Source organism: Amphiura filiformis, chromosome 10 (genome assembly GCF_039555335.1).
Source record: "Amphiura filiformis chromosome 10, Afil_fr2py, whole genome shotgun sequence".
Classification (NCBI taxonomy): domain Eukaryota; kingdom Metazoa; phylum Echinodermata; class Ophiuroidea; order Amphilepidida; family Amphiuridae; genus Amphiura; species Amphiura filiformis.
Genome location: NC_092637.1, coordinates 43,092,781 through 43,112,386, shown reverse-complemented (window position 1 = coordinate 43,112,386; position 19,606 = coordinate 43,092,781). Strand labels below are relative to the sequence as shown.

Here is a 19,606-nt window from a genome sequence, read left to right as displayed (position 1 = left end):
ACGTTATAATGTATTTTGTAGCAAATACTCACTTTGTTAAATTCTTCATCGTCATGTGCGATTCTGCGCCTTATGTACAGATGTAGGGCCTATATGTAGCAGGTTGACACACAGTCAATTTGCTAAGTATATATAATACTCGACTACTCTTTATGATCACGCAATATAATAAAACATAAACCTTGAAATGTTTTTGATAATACATACGGTAGCCTACGTCATATTGCACCGCTTTCGAACAGTCTTAAACCTATAAGAGTACATTGTTGCATGTAAAAATTAGGACTCATTCTTCATGTTAATACTACTTTACTAAATGGGACCAAGTTTAAAAAGGGTGAAGAGCCACACAGGGAGGATGTTGTAAACTTTGGCCGCTGTTTACGTTTTGAAACGTTTTTTGGTAGATTGTATTTGTAGACAATATGTTTAAAGTTACCACCCGCGATAATCAATAATTAGGTTTGGCGTATCTGTGTACTTTACGTAATTGTGTACATTACCCTTTTGCTCGACATAGTCTTGTATCATTGGCAGTGATAACTGTGGCGAACTTACCGACCAAATTTCAAAGCAGCCCCCCCGCATTATGGTCATGCCCTCGACCCTGTCAATATGATAACCCATGCTTGCCATTGGATGGACCCTACTATGTATGGAAATAAATATATCAAGGCCTTTTATTGACACCAAGTGATTCAAAGAAAGTAAAAATAATAATGCTACTTCATATGCAAATTGTACTTGTCTAAAGTTGTTTATGGTTTATTAGAAGACAAATTATAAAACAAATTACATTAGGCAAAAAAAAAAGGTTTGTCTCAAAGCTCACGAGTGGTTTGAAAACAAATGCGAAATGCGATTTTTTTTTTAATTATTAATTATTCCAGACTATTTTTATGATATTTTGAGGAAAAAAGTCAGATTTTCGCCGAATTTTTCCGGAAAAAACTATAAAAAAAAATTTTTTTGAAATAAAAACAATTTCCGCATTTCTTTTTTTTTTTTTTTTCAAATCTCGTGATTTTACAAATGCGTGCGTAAGCTTTGAAACGAACTTTTTTGGTTTGGCCTTATCATACATATTTAAGAAAATTGTATTTTCAAATGTTCAAAGCATCTCATGCTTAGGGGCTGGGCCCATTCCTACCACCAACAGTCCGGTCCGACTGCCTGATCAGGAAATACTGCCGAGTTAGGCAGCATGTTGCCGAGTCAGGCAGCATCGTATCCCACAATGCAATGCTCTATTTTAAATTACTGACTTTGCCTTGCGGTTAAGATTTTTAACACGGGACTCTATGGAGAGTTGGGCCAATTTCTGGCCTAACTAAAATTGGCCATGATGTAATGCATCTTTAAATGGATCTGCCTTGTGATTGGTCGCCCATATCTCGTTATGGTTTAAATCTTCCAGGCCCGCGCCATTACCATTAACTACACCGTACACAACTATCTGTGGTATTTGTAGACTACTCCGTAGTCCACTTGCCCATTGTCATGATTGTGCATAATCTGGATATTGCATTTACGCTTAAAACTCCAATTTAATTAATTTGTGCACAATTTATAGATTTTCACAACTGTTCATCTTTTTAGTCACCGTACTCCCTCTGTATGTTAGCTTCCCAAGTGGACTACTGACTTTGGATTGCAGTTAACATTTTTAACATGGGACTCTATGGAGAGTTAGGCCAATTTCTGGCCTAACTAAAATTGGTCATGATGTAATGCATCTTTAAATGAATCTGGCTTGTGATTGGTCGCCCAGATCTCGTTATTGTTTAAATCCTCCCGACACGTACCATTACCATTAACTATACATGGTACACATCTATCTTTGGAATGCGGCGCTTTTGTGCTGGCGCGAAAGTTGGTGGATGAACGTACGCATCTAGCGCGTATTGTACCACCATGCTTAGTCTTGTGGTTAGATTTGATTGATAAACAAGTATGATTGACAGTGTGTTTTAGAGAACGAAGTCCCTGGATAAAGTCCTGCTTAAAAGTGAAAGTCCATAGTCGATTTTTAACTCGTAATAAACTGGCTGATTCTAAAATTAGAATTATTCAGTATTGAAGTGCCATTGTAGTTATGCCATTATGATATGTTGCATTCAATAATCCCAGCTAGCCAAAATACGTTTTTAAAACGTTAAAAAATCGTTTCACTTTGGTTTAAGAAACGTTTCAATATTGCGTTTTAAAAACGTAAATGTGTGGAGTTTTGAATACGTTTCAATAACGTTTGCATGAAACGTTTTGATTACGTTTTTTTCACGTTTTTATTACGTTTCACTTTTGTTTAAAAACCGTTTCAATATTGCGTTTTTAAAACGTAGTTCTAAATACGTTTCAATAACGTTTGCATGACACGTTTTGAAAACGTTATCAGACCGTTTTCCAAATGCTAATAAACCGCATCACTTTGGTAGTCCAAGTTATCATGGTTATGACGTTAACACTTCGATCTCTTGTGTAGTATATAAGACATGAAACCATGAAGAAATACATTAACCATGAAAGTAAAAGATGTACACCATGAGATAATGTATAACTCCATGTCCCCAATGTCTTCGACATCAAGACATGTTCAGCGTCCCAGTCCAGTCCTGTTGCATCGATTATTCTTGCCGGCAGCTGGCAGCATGATTCGGATAACCAAAATATGAAAGCCAACCTTAGCTAGGATATTAAATGTGATATTAAAATACATTAATGTAAATGTATTCTGCGCTAAAATTATAAAAGTATCCTTACACTTGGAAAAAATCAATTCTACAACTCACTGAACTGAACTGAACATGTGAATTAAAACTAAACCATATTTGGGTAAATTTATTTATTTAATAGATGCGCTATCTATTTTTCTTCCAAGTGTAAGGATACTTTTTGGCGCAGTATATAAACCAACAAGAGACTTGCAATGGGCAACTAGCGTGAATATTATATATGATTATAATCAGAAACAAATGGCACATTTATACCATGTCATGCTATTAAAATTTACAGAATTGAGAAATAAAAGGGCCTCAATTAAAACTGAAAATGAAAACTTACCTAAATGAGTAGACCTAATGCTGTTATACTTTACTCTTGGAGCTGGAACACTTATCATTAAATACAACAAAAATACATGTAGAATTGTATCGCTTTCTCCACACCAGAATCAAATTTGAACAGCTAATATATAGTAGTTGAGCAGTAACCACGTATAGGCTAGTCAAGTATAAGGTCACTGAGATCAAGGATACTAGTACTATAGTACTGTGTAGTAGTCACCATTGCTCGCCATCAGTGCAGACTAAAATCATATGTCAGTAATTCCATTAAAACGCAAATGTTTCGCCCAAAACATAGCTGCAACTTGTCTACAAAATCAAAGGCCTATACACGTTTATCTTTTGATCTATAAACATGATTAAAGGTTAGCTAGGCCTATTAAATTCCACCGTAAACAGTCAGCAATTGAGATTCACAGATATATCCGTTGATGCATGGTCAAAACGGTTACAATTTGTTACTAGTATTTCGAAACACACAAACCGCACTAACCGGTGGGTAGTCTTAGTCCCAGCCGGCTTGTGCTCCTTGAGTAACGAGGAGCACAAGCCGTCTGGGACCGAGACTAACCGCCGGTTCATTATTTTACGAAATCGAGACCGTGCGTTACCATGGTTACATCTTTTGCAAGTTGATTTATAAAATAAAGCAATGTAAATTTACCGGTACTTTTTACTTTAATTTGCTTACGTTTTTTATTCATATCTGTCATCATTCATGCAAATAACGTACAGTAGGCCTAAATAAATTACAGAAAAATAAAATGCAAGTCTCTTGTTGATTCGATAGCCTACTTATTATAATAAATATTAAATAATTATTTAATATCCAGCTAATTGGTTATATAGTGGAAATCCAGTCGAATGGAACGATCTATGAACATTGTGATTTTATTTGCTTTTTTCGTGAGTATTTTGTCTACAATGGGTCTACGTTATTAGAACGTTTTATAACGTTTTGGTCGAACTATTCTGCCATCAGATAACTCGATGTTTATCAAAACGTTTTGGAAACGTGTATTTAACGTTTTAAAAACCAAAACCAAATAAAACCAATTCAAAACGTTTTGGAAACGTTTTGTGTTTGCTGGGATATAAGCCTACGTATACTTTACTTTTACTGTCACAAATATAATTATATAAACTTTTTCATAACCATTTTATACTAGTATTTTGATGTAATAAATATCAGTATAATTTCGAATTCAACTGAATGTGTTCATCATGATTAATAACGTATTTTTATTTATCAAAAATCGACTATGGCATAGTCTATGGTATTTGCGGTGCTTTTGTGTTGACGCGAAAGTTAATCTCTCATCAAACATCTAGCGCGTCTTGTACTATACCATTCTTAGTACTTGTGGTTAATGGACTGATAAACAAGTATGCTTGACAGTGTGTTTTAGAGAGCAATGTCCCGGGGTAAAGTTCTGCTTAAAATTCAACGTCCATAGTCGGATATTCGGGGTTCGCTATCAATAAACTGGTAGATTCCAAAATCAGAATTTTTCAGTATTAAAGTGAGCCATTATAATTATGCAAGATAGTGTTGCATTCAATTACTTTTATTGTCACTAATCATCTGTTATTTTTAACTCTTTATGACCATTTTACTATTGAATACTTTAATTTTAATAAACATCAGTATAATTTTGAGTTCAACGAAATGGGTTCATCATGACTAATAATAACATATTTTTAATAAAATTCGACTATGGCATAGTCTACATGCTGCCGGATTCAGCAGTACTTCCTGATCAGGCAGTCGGACCGGACTGACCAACCTTCTTCACACGATGGCTTGCCTCAATTTTGCTAAAAGGTTTCATTTTTGGCGTGATTTCTAATGTGAAATTTCAAACTATTCCTATGAGCAAAATATTTCCCACAATTCTCACACTTAAAAGGTTTCTCTTTGGTATAAGTTTTCATTTTGGCGTGATTTCTAATGTGACATTTCAAAGAATTGCTATGAGCAAAACACTTCCCACAATGCTCACACTGAAAAGGTTTCTCTTTGGTGTGAGTTCTACTGTGCATTTTTAAAGCACGGCTTTGAGCAAAACATTTCCCACAATTCTCACACCTAAACGGTTTCTCTTTGGTGTGAATTCTGACGTGACATTTAAGATTATCTTTCCGAGAAAAGCACTTCTGACAGTATTCACACCGAAAGGGTGTCTCTTTGGTGTGACATCTGATGTGTAATATTAGATCGTTTTTCTGAGAAAAGCACTTCTGGCAGTACTCACACTGAAAGGGTTTCCCTTTGGTGTGAATTTGGACATGTCTTTCTAAGTTATATTTAGAAACAAAGCATTTCTGACAGTACTGACACTGATATGGTTTCTCTTCGGAGTGCGTTTTGATGTGTCTTTTAAGTCTACTGCTTGTTACAAAGCATTTCCCACAATACTCACACTCAAAGGGGTAGGAGGTCCCTTCTGTATGAATTGTTTTGTGGAATTGCAGCGATTGTTTTGAGGAAACACTCTTCTGACAGTACTCACACTGATATGGCTTTTCTTTGGAGTGCTTTTTGATGTGACTTTTAAGTCTACTGCTTGTTACAAAGCGTTTCCCACATTACTCACACTTAAAGGGGAAGGAGGTCCCTTCTGTATGAATTGTTTTGTGGAATTGCAGCGCTTGTTTTGAGGAAACACTCTTCTGACAGTAATCGCACTGATATAGCTTCTCTTTGATGTCACCTTTGATGTCAGTGTTGACAACACTGGAAGTGCATATAAGTATGTGTCTGACAATTTCACAATCTCTTAAATTTATCAAACAATTTTGACATTTGTCCCAAAGTTTCCTGTGGTTATTAAAGTGTCTGACATTTTTTGACAAGCTTTTCTGACAAAACAGACACTTCTTACGTCTATGGGCCTGCACATACTTATTTAGATGTCTGCTGACGTGGATTTTCAATGTATCCAAAGAATAGTGGTTCATTCCACAAAATTTGCAACAAAATGGTTTCAAAACTTTCATTGTCTCCTGTAGATATTTGCAATGTGTATATTACTTGCCAAAAAAATCCAATGTATAATCATGTAGTTCAAATATCTGTGCGCACCTCTACAACAAGCATGGAAGTCAATACAAGCAAACAATAGAGCAGCAATCACAACACACCAATCCTCACTCAGGTCTTCTGTATGGAACGTAAATATCACTGGATTCAAATATCTGAAATAAATTAAAAACAGTTTAAAAAACAAGGCTAATAATACACACTAAAAGCAGTTATATCTATTTTCTGAATTTGCATCAATGTTATTTGTAAGGGGCTGTGCAATAATTATGAAGGGCCAAAAATCGCTTGCGTCCCCCGCTCCCCCTCTCGGTCTGCCAAAAGATTTGTGCACATGCCAAATTTTTGGGATCCCAATTTGCACATATGGTGTTGAGGTGCGCACATATTTGAACTACTTGATTGTTGTACGTGGCAGTTTTTAGTTCAGGAAGTAATATATATACACATTGCAATATATCTACAGGTGACAATGAAACTTTTGAAACCATTTTGTTGCACATTGCTACATTTTATGGAATGAACCATTATTCTTTTTCTGAATTTGCATCATTGTTATTTGTAAGGATATAACTTTTGTACAATACCCAGCATTTGCAGTTCGTCAATGCTTGTTGGTAGAAAATGACGTGTAGTATAACAATAACAAATTATGGCCATTGGATTATAGGACATGAAGGTGCCATGGAGGATGCCCCGGGGGTGGGGGCACTCAACTTTAGAAGTGAGGGTATGTGCCAATAAGAGTATGAGCCTATCGGTACAAAACAATGATTTGGAAAGGGGGCCATTGGGTAAAAAAAAAAAAAAAAAGGGGTCATTGGGTATAATATTTTGAAAAAGGAGTCATTGGGTATATAATTTAAAAAAAGAGGTTATCGGGTAGAAAATTTTGGAACAAAATTGCTGAAATGAGAGATTTTCCACATTATTTTTGTGGCATTTTTATGATACCATTCTAGAAAAAAGGTGTCATTAGGTAGCCGCACCTAATAAAAATGAGGGGTCATTGGGTAGCCGCACCTAATAAAAAGGGAGCTCATTGGGTAGCCGCACCTAATAAAAAAGGGGTGTCATTGCGCATTGTTGGGTACCCGCACCTAATTAAAAGGGGGGAGTCATTGGGTAGCTGCACCTAAAAAAAGATGGTGTCATCAGATATAGTCGACATCAAAAGAAGGGGCCTATTGACAGGCACATACCGTCACTTCTAAAGTTGAGTGCCCCCCCATGAAGTCAACCGGTAGATCTGCACACCTCTGTAGAACTACATAGCAAAAAAAGTATCCCCGCAGACCCAGCAGAAAACACAAACCGGTTTCAACATCATTCGGAAAGGTTAGAAAAGGTTGGCCCAAAACGTTTAAATGTTGGGTTACATAAAGGGTTATAAAACATTTTCATTACATTCAAAAACATTTTATGATAACATGTTTTAAAGTGTTGACAAAATATTTGGCAAATAATGTTTGCAACTGTTTTAAAACAGTCAAAAAATTCCTACTTCCCAAAAAAAGGACTACCTTTCAACAGTTCCCTGCAGGGAGATTCCTGTAGGACTACACAGTAAGCAAAAATGAGACATTTCCCATGCATATGATTATGGCAAAAAGATTCCCCACTAATTAAAATGCCCCATTTGAGACTATTAACAGGAATAATAAAACCCATGGAGCACTCTAATTTTGGAGGTGACGCGCCTGTAGGGTTTTTAAAACCCCCTCCTTTTTCAGCATCGCTGTCACCCGAAGACCCTGTATTTTTAAGAACACATGTTGTCACCCAAAGACCCCATATTTTCCTTTCGATCTGTCACCCAAAGACCCTTATATTATATTTCCATTTGAACAGCAACAAGTCATCTATCACTGATTTCGTTACTTCTTTGGGGAAAACAAGCCATTTGAAGCCATTCAATTTTTGAGGCTTCTTTTGGCTCTCACCCAAAGACCCCATTTAAAAAAGGCCATTCTCACCCAACGCCCCTAATTTAGATCCAAATGATCCGTCTCTCACCCAATGACCCCATATTTTGTCCATATTGCTCGTGATCGAATGCTAAAATCATGCTCTCACCCATTGACTCCATATTTTCTATATTTTGCTCTCTTGAAAGTGCCAGCCCTAAACCTATATACTAGTATTCATTTCATATTGAAGTGCCCCCGAATGAAACATAGTACTAGATCTAGTAAAAAAAGTTCCCTGTAGGAATTTTTAACACCCCACCCCACAGGACTACTTTGTAAAACTAAAATATTATACATGCACATGCAAATTCCAAGTATATATACATGTGTCTATGAATATGAATATATCAAGGCCTTTAATGCACAGTGATCCAAAGAAAGGAATAATAACAAGAGCTATATAGAAAGTCATGCGAGACATGACAACAAGCCGACTAAATTTGACCTTTGACCCCTATAACTTGACCCCTGGGTCACGGATGGGGTCAACTGCTCTTGCATTGTTCTTAGGATTCCTGGTGAATTTCAGCTTAATCTGAACTTATACATGGATTTTGATTTTTTTAAATTTTTGATTGACCTTTTGACCCCCTTAATGACCTTTGACCCCTTATCAAGGAACACCCTATATACACCGACCATAGACGAGTCATGTGACCAAACCGTGTCATCATCGCATGTTGTTTGTAGGAGAAGATACATTTTGAAGAACAATCACATTGTTGATCTCTTTATCTAGGTCAAAGGTCACACGTAGTTCAAAGTCATATGACATGTGCGGGCAATGCCAACGGTCCTTCTGACAACGTTTAGTTAAAATACGTCAACCCGTGATTGAGTTATACGTACGAATGTGGTCGACAGAAGAAAGAAGAAGAACGCCAAGAAGACAGTACAAGCCGACGTTCATCGTCGGCTTGTAATAATGATACGGAGAAATAAAGTTTAATCTATGTGGTAAACTAAATATGAGAAAGGTTTTTAACACAAGTCAACACATACATAAATGACAGCCAGTGACAAAATTAGTGACAAATAATAATGATACTTCATTTACCAATTGGATGGTTTGCAAGAGCTGTTAGTTTTATTAGAAGGCTAATTATTATCAAACAAAATAATATATACATACATTAGCTCTTTACGCATATCCATATAAAATGTCGTCCCTGTCAAGCAAACGTTCATGCAAAAACAACACATAAATGTTTCTTGTTGATGCGACTAATTCCTCGTGAAATTACTGACTTGTACACAGTCCCGGGGGGGGCACTCCCATTGTGGCCTGTACACCATCCGCGATAATGAAAACGCGTAAAGGGTTGTTTTTTCGTGGGTAGGCACGATCACGCCGCATATCACGTTTAGGGCGTCAAAAACATGACAAATTGAATAAAAGGGTTGCAAAATTGCAATTGCTAAATATGCGGAAATGAAATTTAGGGTATGAAATTTGATGGAATCCCTGTTTAGGGTGTGTTTTAGCCAAGGGTTAAATCCTTGTTTAGGGTGCTTTTCAAGTTATCGCGGATGGTGTACAGGCCACAATGGGAGTGACCTCCTCCGGCACACAGTCCAGGTCTACGGTGATTTTATTTAAAATGATAATCGTCAAGATCATGTAATATATTGATACCAAATGATCTTTCTCAGAAACATATTGAAATTGGGAGCTGTATTTCTGAAGATATCATGAAAAGAAAAGTCAAATTAGTCTCAAATGTGGTATAAATGAACCATAACCCAGACTAATTTGACAGTTTTTTTAATGATTTCTTTGGAAATATATGGATTTAGATAGGCCTATGTTAATGAGAAAAGTATGAGCTTTCATCTGATACAAAAATCTGCATTTTGATGGGGTAAAGTGGGGGATGAGGCTGTTAATTGGGTCGCCAACCTTTAAAAAAACAATTAACTCTTATAAAAGTAGCTCTTTTCAAGCGTTTTTATAAACAGAAACTCCCATTCCTCCAATTGGGCCAAGAAATAGTACATCTCATCAGTATTGTACAAAACAAAGTATATTGATGCTTGTCATTTGCATGTCAACAAAATCGTATCAGTCCTTAACCCCCTTAACCTTACAAAATCATCATTGCTATCAAATTCACGTTAAAGTGGCATTTCGTGATCCACAGCCTCATTCCCACACATTTCTCAAAAAAAGTTTCGATTTTTATACCACTGGACACCTCTCACATCGTCATCATCCCTATATCTTCGTGTTAAAAATTGCCGTGATAGTAAGCTATATAGTATACAGCCTGTCTCAAAAAAAATTGTGCAAGTGAAAAGCGCCCTCTGTGGCAATTAGAATATACCATTGTGACATGATGCTTACATCAACGTCAAGGACATAGTCTTAGCTCTCAAATACCGTTTGTTCTGTTCAATTTTCTTTTTTAATCTGGCGATATGTTTAGTTAACAACGAATGGGTAAAATCACAATTGTGCCACTTTTACTAGGGAATAGGGCTGTACATGTAAATCAATGATAGCTGATGTTGATGCATCTAATGCACTCCCACCTTCGGGGCTCGTGCATTAGACGCATCAACACCACCACGCGTGCATTATTTTATCTAATTTCATTAATTTGTCAAATTTCATGAACTTGTCAAGTTCATTAACCTATAAGTGTGCAATATTTGTTTGTCTTTTAACATGTCTTGAATGAACAGTATTTACCATGGTAAAATCATTGACATGAACATGTATTTAATTTTACAGCAGAATGTGAAATATTTATTTATCGAACTTGTCGTAAGTGGGAAAAAGAGAATCATTATACCTTTATCATGATAAAACGCTAAAAACAATTTTGTATTGTTGTGTAATTGATGCATTCTTTTGATTTCAGGAAATCTCTTGATATACTTGATGCTTTACAGCCCTCTTCCCTAGTAAAAGTGGCACAATTGTGATTTTACCCTTTCGTTGTTAAGTAAGCATATCTCGAGATTAAAACAAGCAAATTGAACAGACTAAACGGCATTTGAGAGCTAAGTCTATGCCCTTGACGTTGATGTAAGCATTATGTCACAACGGTATTTTCTAATTGCCAAAGAGGGCGCTTTTCACTTGCACAATTTTTTTTTGAGACAGGCTGTACAGCTTAATCATCTCGCTTTTTAACAGCTACGCATCACGATTTTGTTCGAGATAGGCCGAGCGACTCAGGCTAAGCATACCATGACTATCATATGAGATATACACCAATCCAAGAAGCGTTTACTGTATTTGGCCCTCTATTGACGGCAACACAGATGTACCAGAGCGGGAGATTTAATTCATAATTCAATACTCATGATTGTGTATTGAATATCACTGTTGTGTACAATTCCGGTACAATTCTGTATAGCACACAATAAATAATGGATAGAACCCCGACCTCGGGACACCGTGAGTTTTACATCGGGACACCGCAGTAATGGCGAAGTCGGATAGGTGTATACCACAACTTTTCTATATTCTACACATTATTACGATTTGTGCATGCTCTAGTACCCCATATGCATATGATGTTTCTATTACAAGAAATAAATTTGTTTTCAGGTAAAACCAGGGTTTTGTTTCCAGTACACTCACTCGAAAAGCAGTACACTAATTAGCCGGGCCTTGCAGCTTGCTGTGTATATCTTTTACTGCATATTTAATGTAACAAATTTGAAATCCAACGTAAAAATTGAGATATATTTAATTTTGAGAATGACAATTATACTTTATAGGTATAAAGGAACGCGTTTAGCCCATTTAGTTAAGTTCCAGGTGCACGTCCTATAACACAATGCATATGTAAACTTTCTTTATCTGATGCGTCAATAATAGAATATTGATTTCAACAGAGTATTGAGCTGTATGGAAAAAAATATTTATAAAACAGGGTGTCGACACTGTGCCTCTGGCTACACAATGTTTATGAATAAAAAAATTCTTGTAGATAATTCGTTTAGCAAAAATGTGGTAAAATTTGAATAACGTTCTGAAATTTTGGGAAAAAGCTTTTTTCGTGGATACCTACTCAAAAATGTCATAAAAAGAAGATGATAGGATCACGAAATACTCAAGGATACAAACATTACCAACATCATTGGTGGTTTATTATTGCTCACCGCTAATTAAATTGACCAAGCCAGCGATGCTGTGCACATGCAGTATGCACGCATGTGTCACACACTATAAATATGCATCTGTGTATTGACAAAAATAATGTATGAAACACAAAGCTCTCTGCTATTGGTTTCCTGCCTAATTGATATTAATAATATGTGACGTGTCATGTCAAAAGGAGACACTTTTGGGCAGGATCGTAAATGGAGAAATAGCCAAATATCTGCCCGGGGTGTTTTTTTCACAATTTGGGTTTGTTGCGAATTTGTGATGTTCTCAATGTTTAAAACATTGTCTGATAGTTTCAGACCGGAATATAACTGGCATCTTGTATTTTTTGAGACATTTAATCAAGGTAATTCCTACTCTCAACATTGTCAATAATATTTTTAAAGGCCAATATCTCAATTTCCAATTTTATGATACCATAACTTACGAACTCAATATCTTCACTTAGGAATGTCTGATTTCATTGGAGAAAACGGTATTGTGGAGCAAAATATCTCTATATTTAAGATATGTAAAAACCTCAAAATTGATAACCTGCCCAAAAGTGTCTCCTTTTGATATGACACGTCACATATTATGAGTTACTATTAATTGGGAATTACAACAATGTTTTATAATGTACGAGGGGTATCCAAAAGTCCTTATGTACATTATGGTCCAAAAATGGTCCTAAGTATGTTTACTTTTCTTTACAGGTGGCGCTAGATGGGCAGTAGGCGCATAACCTGTAAGATGGTGAAAATTGAGGCACGCAGATTGATTAAGTTCCTGCATTTGGAGGGTTAGGCCTACAATGCTCAGAAAATCTATGATGAAAGAAAGCTATCTGCGGTGATGATTGCCCATCATATGGCACTGTTGCTTTTTGAAAAAGGAATTTCCAAACTGGCCGCATGTCCCTTACAGATGAGCCAAGAAGTGGACGTCAATAATTTACGGATGATGCAGCCACAGTGAAGAAACTCAAAAAAGTGGAGGATCTTATCATGAAATGGTTATGCGCCTATTGCCCATCATAGCGCCACCTGTAAAAAATTAAAAAATACTTATGAGACCATTTTTGGACCATAATGTACATAAGGACCAGTGATTACACTGACAAAATTTCATCAATATAGCTCTTTTCCTTCTGGGTGATGTCAAAACTTTTGGATACCCCTCGTATATTGCAGGGAGGAGATAAGTTTAAGTGACTGCTCATAGGTTGGAATTGCGACCAGGCTGATCATGAAGCTCCCGTGGCCAATCAAATTTTGAAGTTGATCGGTTATTGCGTTTCAGCTGCAGAGTGAATTAATGAAAATGTAGGCAAAATATGCAAATAAGCTCATTAATATTCATAAATATGCAAATAACATGACACAAATCTATACAGCATATCAAACCACCATATCCAATCCACATACCAAGTTTGAAGTTCATCGGCCTTTGCAATTAAACTGCAGAGTGGATAAATGAAAATGAAAATCAGATCCTTTATATTCATAAATATGCAAATAACATGACACAAAACTATACAGCACATCAGCTTAACATATCCAATCACCAAACCAAATATGAAGTTGATCGGTTATTGCGCTTAAGCTGCAGACTGGATTAAAAATAGAGGCAAAATATGCAAATAAGCTCATTAATATTCATAAATATGCAAATAATATGACAAAACTATCAGGCTAACATATCCAATCACCAAACCAAATATGAAGTTGATCGGTTATTGCGATTAATGAATTTGCTTCAGTGTGAATCCTGGCGTGACTTTTCCGAGAAAAGCACTTCTGGCAGGGTGTCTCTTTGGTGTGACATCTGATGTGTAATGTTACTAGTAGATCGTTTTCTGAGAAAAGCACTTCTGGCAGTACTCACACTGAAAGGGTTTCCCATTGGTGTAAGTTTGGACATATCTTTCCAAGTTATATCTAGTAACAAAGCATTTCTGACAGTACTCACATTGAAACGGTTTCCATTTTGGCGTGATTTCGAATGTGAGATTTCAAAGTAGTACTATGAGCAAAACATTTAGCTCAAATCTCACACTTCAAAGATTTCTCTTCGGTGTGCGTTCTACTGTGATATCGCAAAGTACTGCTTTGAGCAAAACATTTCCCACAATTCCCACACCTGAACGGTTTCTCTTTGGTGTGAGTTCTAATGTGATCTTTCAAAGTATTACCACGAGCAAAACATTTCCCACAATTCTCACACCTAAACGGTTTCTCTTTGGTGTGAGTTCTAATGTGGTTTATAAGATTACATTTCTGAGAAAAGCACTTCTGACAGTATTCACACCGAAAGGGTTTCTCTTTGGTGTGAGTTCTGATGTGTGATGTTAGATCGTATTTCAGAGAAAAGCACTTCTGGCAGTACTCACACTGAAAAGGTTTCTCTTTGGTGTGAATTCGGACATGTCTTTCTAGTTGATAGTTAGTAACAAAGCATTTCTGACAGTACTCACATTGAAACGGTTTCCATTTTGGCGTGATTTCGGTGTGCGTTCTCCTGTGATATCGCAAAGTACTGCTATGAGCAAAACATTTCCCACACTTCTTACACTTAAAAGGTTTCTCTTTGGTATGAGTTCTACTGTGAATTTTTAAAGCACGGCTTTGAGAAAAACATTTCTCACAATTCTCACACCTAAACGGTTTCTCTTTGGTGTGAATTCTGACGTGACTTTTAAGATTATCTTTCCGAGAAAAGCACTTCTGGCAGTACTCACACCGAAAAGGTGTCTCTTTGGTGTGAGTGCTAATGTGAGATTTCAAAGTATTACCATGAGCAAAACATTTACCACAAATCTCACACCTAAATGGCTTCTCTTTAGTGTGAGTTCTACTGTGAATTTTCAATGCACCTTTTTGGGCATAACATTTCCCACAATTCTCACACCTGAAAGGTTTCTCTTTGGTGTGAATTCTGACGTGGGTTATAAGATTACACTTCTGAGAAAAGAACTTCTGGCAGTATTCACACCGAAAGGGTTTCTCTTTTGTGTGAGTTCTGATATGTGATGTTAGATCGTATTTCATAGAAAAACACTTCTGGCAGTACTCACACTGAAACGGTTTATCTTTGGTGTTCGTTTTGATGCGTCTTTTAAGTCTACTACTTATTACAGAGCATTTTTGACAATACTCACACTGATAGGGATTCCCTTCTGTATGAATTGTTTTGTGGGTATTCAGCGTTTGTTCACAATTCTCACACCTAAAAGGTTTCTCTTTGGTGTGAGTTCTACTGTGTCTTTTTAAATCACTCTTTTGAAAAAAACATTTTCCACAATTCTCACACCTAAATGGTTTCTCTTTGGTGTGAAATCTGCTGTGTCTTTTTAAATCACTCTGTTGAAAAAGCATTTTCCACAATTCTCACACCTAAATGGTTTCTCTTTGGTGTGAAATCTGCTGTGTCTTTGCAAATGACCCCTTCGTGCAAAACATTTGCCACAATTCTCACACCTAAACGGTTTCTCTTTGGTGTGAATTCTGACGTGGGTTATCAGATTACCCTTCTGAGAAAAGAACTTCTGGCAGTATTCACATCGAAAGGGTTTCTCTTTGGTGTGACATCTGATGTGTAATGTTAGATTATGTTTCTGAGAAAAACACTTCTGGCAGTACTCACACTGAAAGGGTTTCTCTTTTGTGTGAGTTCTGATATGTGATGTTAGATCGTATTTCTTAGAAAAACACTTCTGGCAGTACTCACACTGAAACGGTTTGTCTTTGGTGTTCGTTTTGATGCGTCTTTTAAGTCTACTAGTTATTACAGAGCATTTTTGACAATACTTACACTGATAGGGATTCCCTTCTGTATGAATTGTTTTGTGGATTTTCAGCGTTTGTTCAGAGTAAACACTCCTCTGGCAGTAATCGCACTGATATTGTTTCTCTTTGATGTCACTTCTGATGTCAGTGTTGACAACACTGGAAGTGCACAAAAGTATGTGTGTGACGAAATCACAATCATTTAAACAACTTATCAAACAATTACTACATTTGTCCAAATGTTTCTTGTGGTTATTCAAGTGTCTACACAGCCAGATGAGCCTACCATATTTTGACAAGCTTTTGTCACAAAACACACACTTCTTACGTCTATGAGCCCGTACATATTTAATTAGATGTCTGCTGACGTGTACTTTCAATCTATCCAATGAATAATGGTTCATTCCACAAAATTTGCAACAAAATGGTTTCAAAAGTTTCATTGTCACATGTAGATATTTTGCAATATGTGTATTACTTCCGGAACTTTAAAAAAGCCAACATACAACTATAGTTCAAATATCTGTGAGCAGCAAGCATGATACACCAAGCATGGAAGTCAATACAAGCAAACAATAGACCAGCAAGCAGGGAGACAACAATCCTCACTGTCTTCTCTATAAGCCCTGGTGGAACTTGTACTTTCAAACGCAGAATTATATCACTGGATCAAAATATCTGTAATGTTAAAAAACAATTTGAAATTAATGTCATATTTGACTGGATTTGCACAAATCATAATAAATCTTATACAGAAATGGCTCATGTTGATTAAAAAGCATGATCTATTATGAAAGAATTGGTGCTTCTGGCAGAGAAGTATCATAAAAGAAAAAATGTACTGAATACACTGTGATATGTTAAGTCATGCTCTTTAGCAAATAAAGACATAACAATATCCTGCAGTAATTTTCATTGCATATCATTAATTTGCAATGAATAATTTACCTTTAAAACCAACTAAAAATGCATATACACACATCTTTTTGAAACCATTTTCTTGTATTTTTGTTTATCATATGAATAGAAAAATTATTCATTTCAAGAACCTGCGATAATTATCTATGGCGATTTGACCCTGGATAACTCCAAACACTTTGGTGATCGTTTGTTAGTTACATTCACAAACCAAGCATATACATGTACACTATTTGGGCAATGGTCAGAGCAATGGTGTTAATAATTAAGAGAGACAGGTCATGGCAACCTATGGGGAGTAAGAGAGAAGACCCCAGGATGGGGTCCCTGCTGCAGAAATCCACTTGTCGGACCAAGACGCACCAAGTTTGAGGGCCATGCGACCTGTCAGTACCAAGAATAAAGGTGGACAATCACACCCCCACCCACACCCAGACTCACAGACTAGCAGTATTATTATAAGTTTGTGTGGTCCATAGAATGCAAATACATGCAGTTCAGTCATACATGCAAATTCCTACATTCAGGATTATCAAATTTAGCCCCAGAATAAATTTAGGCTTTCAGTTGAAATCCAAACACCCCCCTATGAAAGACATGAACTTAATCTGCAACAACAGAGAGGGTGACTTTTTCCTTAAGGGGGGACCACAGGTCAACTTCCCAAACCCTTGTAAAAATGGAGATTTTGTCACAGGAACATTGTACTATTTCTGAGCTTTAATTTGGTCTTTGTTTGGTTACAATCGGACATTCCTATCTAAAGTTATTGCCAATACAAGATGATAAGTCACTGAAAAATACTAGAAATAGCAGCTCGTTCTTTTGTTATTACTATATAAATCATTTCTTTTGTATTTTATTGTTTTTCAAGCTGCGATAGTTAAGGAATTTCATAAAAATATTATTTACAACAATGTAAACAGCAATTTATGGTGTAAACTGTTTTAGTAATTTAGGAAAAATATAAATCAATACAATATCAATATTTAAATGTAAGTGTTTCTAAAATGTGAATTAAAAAAATTATTTAGTGTTTCTAGACTAAAAATGCTAATATCTCAAAATGGTAATTCGCGATGTCAGAATTTTGCCCCAAAAACTTTTCCACTTCCCATAGGTCTATGACCATGAAATTTGGCACACATGTACTATTTGTAATGCTCTACAACTTAATGGGAGCTTTTGTTGATATCTGCTTTACTTTTTGATTTATAGGTCTTCAAAGTCAAATCCAGACGAAAAAATCAGTTTTTGTCATCAAACGGTTGCCATGGCAACAGAAAGCAAAAATTTCAAAATGTCTCTCCATTAATTTCCAGATATATAATATATCTGGATAGTAAATAGTAAGTTAAATGTTCTCCTTAAACATTATTTTTTGGGGGCAAAATTCACATTTTTCCCATGCCTCATTTGAACATATTTGACCTTTGACCTCGCCTCATTTGCATATACATATCGACACGCACAAAAAAATATAATTTTCTGAAATTTCAATCTTTGTGTGTTACATTGATATATAACAAGCCATACTTCTATCATTAATAGTCTATAAACAAGGCCATTCAAAATTCAACCTAAAAACGACCTGTGGTCCCCCTTAATGGGTGACTCCATTTGAAATCTGTACCCTCTGTGTGGGAGCTAGATTAAGGTTGTCATATCTTCTATTTTCATGGATTTCAAATGGAATAGCCCAATACAGCAAGAAATGAAAATATTTACAATAAAATATGGGTGCTATACGTATGTATACTTCCATTCATAATACACTGTACAATTATAAAATCTAAAATCATATTTCTTACAATCATTTGTGAGCCACATTAATGTACATCTGTTGATTCAAAGAAAATGGCGTGATTGGGGCTCGAGCAAACTGGCATATGAAAATATTGAGAGAGAAAAAAATCAGGACTCAGCGGGGATTGAACCCCGGTCGCTGGATTACTGGTCCAGAGCTTTACCACTGTACTACCTGAGTTCACAGTCGGTACTCGGGCAATCTCAACTTAAGTCCCCATGATAACTCTCTCATTGTGTCTCAGCGGCCAATTATATATTAAACAATGAAAAAGGCGGCGGCCTATATGCTTCACCCTAGCAGGGCGTAAGACAATGCGAAATTAATATATGCGAGGATCGGAAATAAACGATGCAAGCCCGAGAAATTATAATTTAAATGGCGTGATTGGGGCTCGAGCAAACTGGCATATGAAAATATTGAGAGAGAAAAAATCAGGACTCAGCTGGGATTGAACCCCGGTTGCTGGATTTGTTTTCATATGTCCAAACGGCTCGCCAAAAAATGCTTGCCCCCCCCCTCCAAAAATCGATTGATGAACTCTTAATAAAACCGGGTCGACCAGGTTTTAATATAAACAAGGCGGTTCTCGAACCACAAGTCTCGCCTGCTTTTGCAACCGCCTGCTTTCGCGATTACTTTTGGTAGAAGTAAACGAACCTACAACAACCCATGGTGACCCCAAAATAACCTTCCAAAAATTTGGCTCTAAAATTGTTGACTGTACCCAAAGTTTCATGCCCATACGAGTTTTTAGTAATTGTACCTCAGATGACTCTTGGATGACCCCAAAATGACCTTCCAAACATTTGGCTCAAAATGTTGACTGTATCCACCTAGTTTAATGCCCATACGACAGTTTTTAGTAATTTGACCTCAGATGACCCCTGGATGACCCCAAAATGACCTTCAAAAA

General features: G+C 36.4%; 2 protein-coding genes across 2 annotated transcripts in view; both read right to left on the bottom strand.

The window, feature by feature from the left end:
* Positions 1–5,520: 5,520 nt before the first annotated feature.
* LOC140162899 (uncharacterized) overlaps positions 5,521–19,606 on the bottom strand; it is a 52,765-nt gene continuing 38,679 nt past the window's right edge. Inside the window, exon 3 of the transcript XR_011860370.1 lies at positions 5,521–6,260. The gene's annotated coding sequence lies outside the window, so the exon portion shown is untranslated. The remainder of the gene's footprint in view (positions 6,261–19,606) is intronic.
* On the bottom strand, positions 13,347–15,657 carry LOC140162898 (uncharacterized). Its single transcript, XM_072186208.1, has one exon. The coding sequence runs from the start codon at positions 15,552–15,554 to the stop codon at positions 14,223–14,225; it is 1,332 nt and encodes a 443-aa protein (XP_072042309.1). The 5' UTR covers positions 15,555–15,657; the 3' UTR covers positions 13,347–14,222.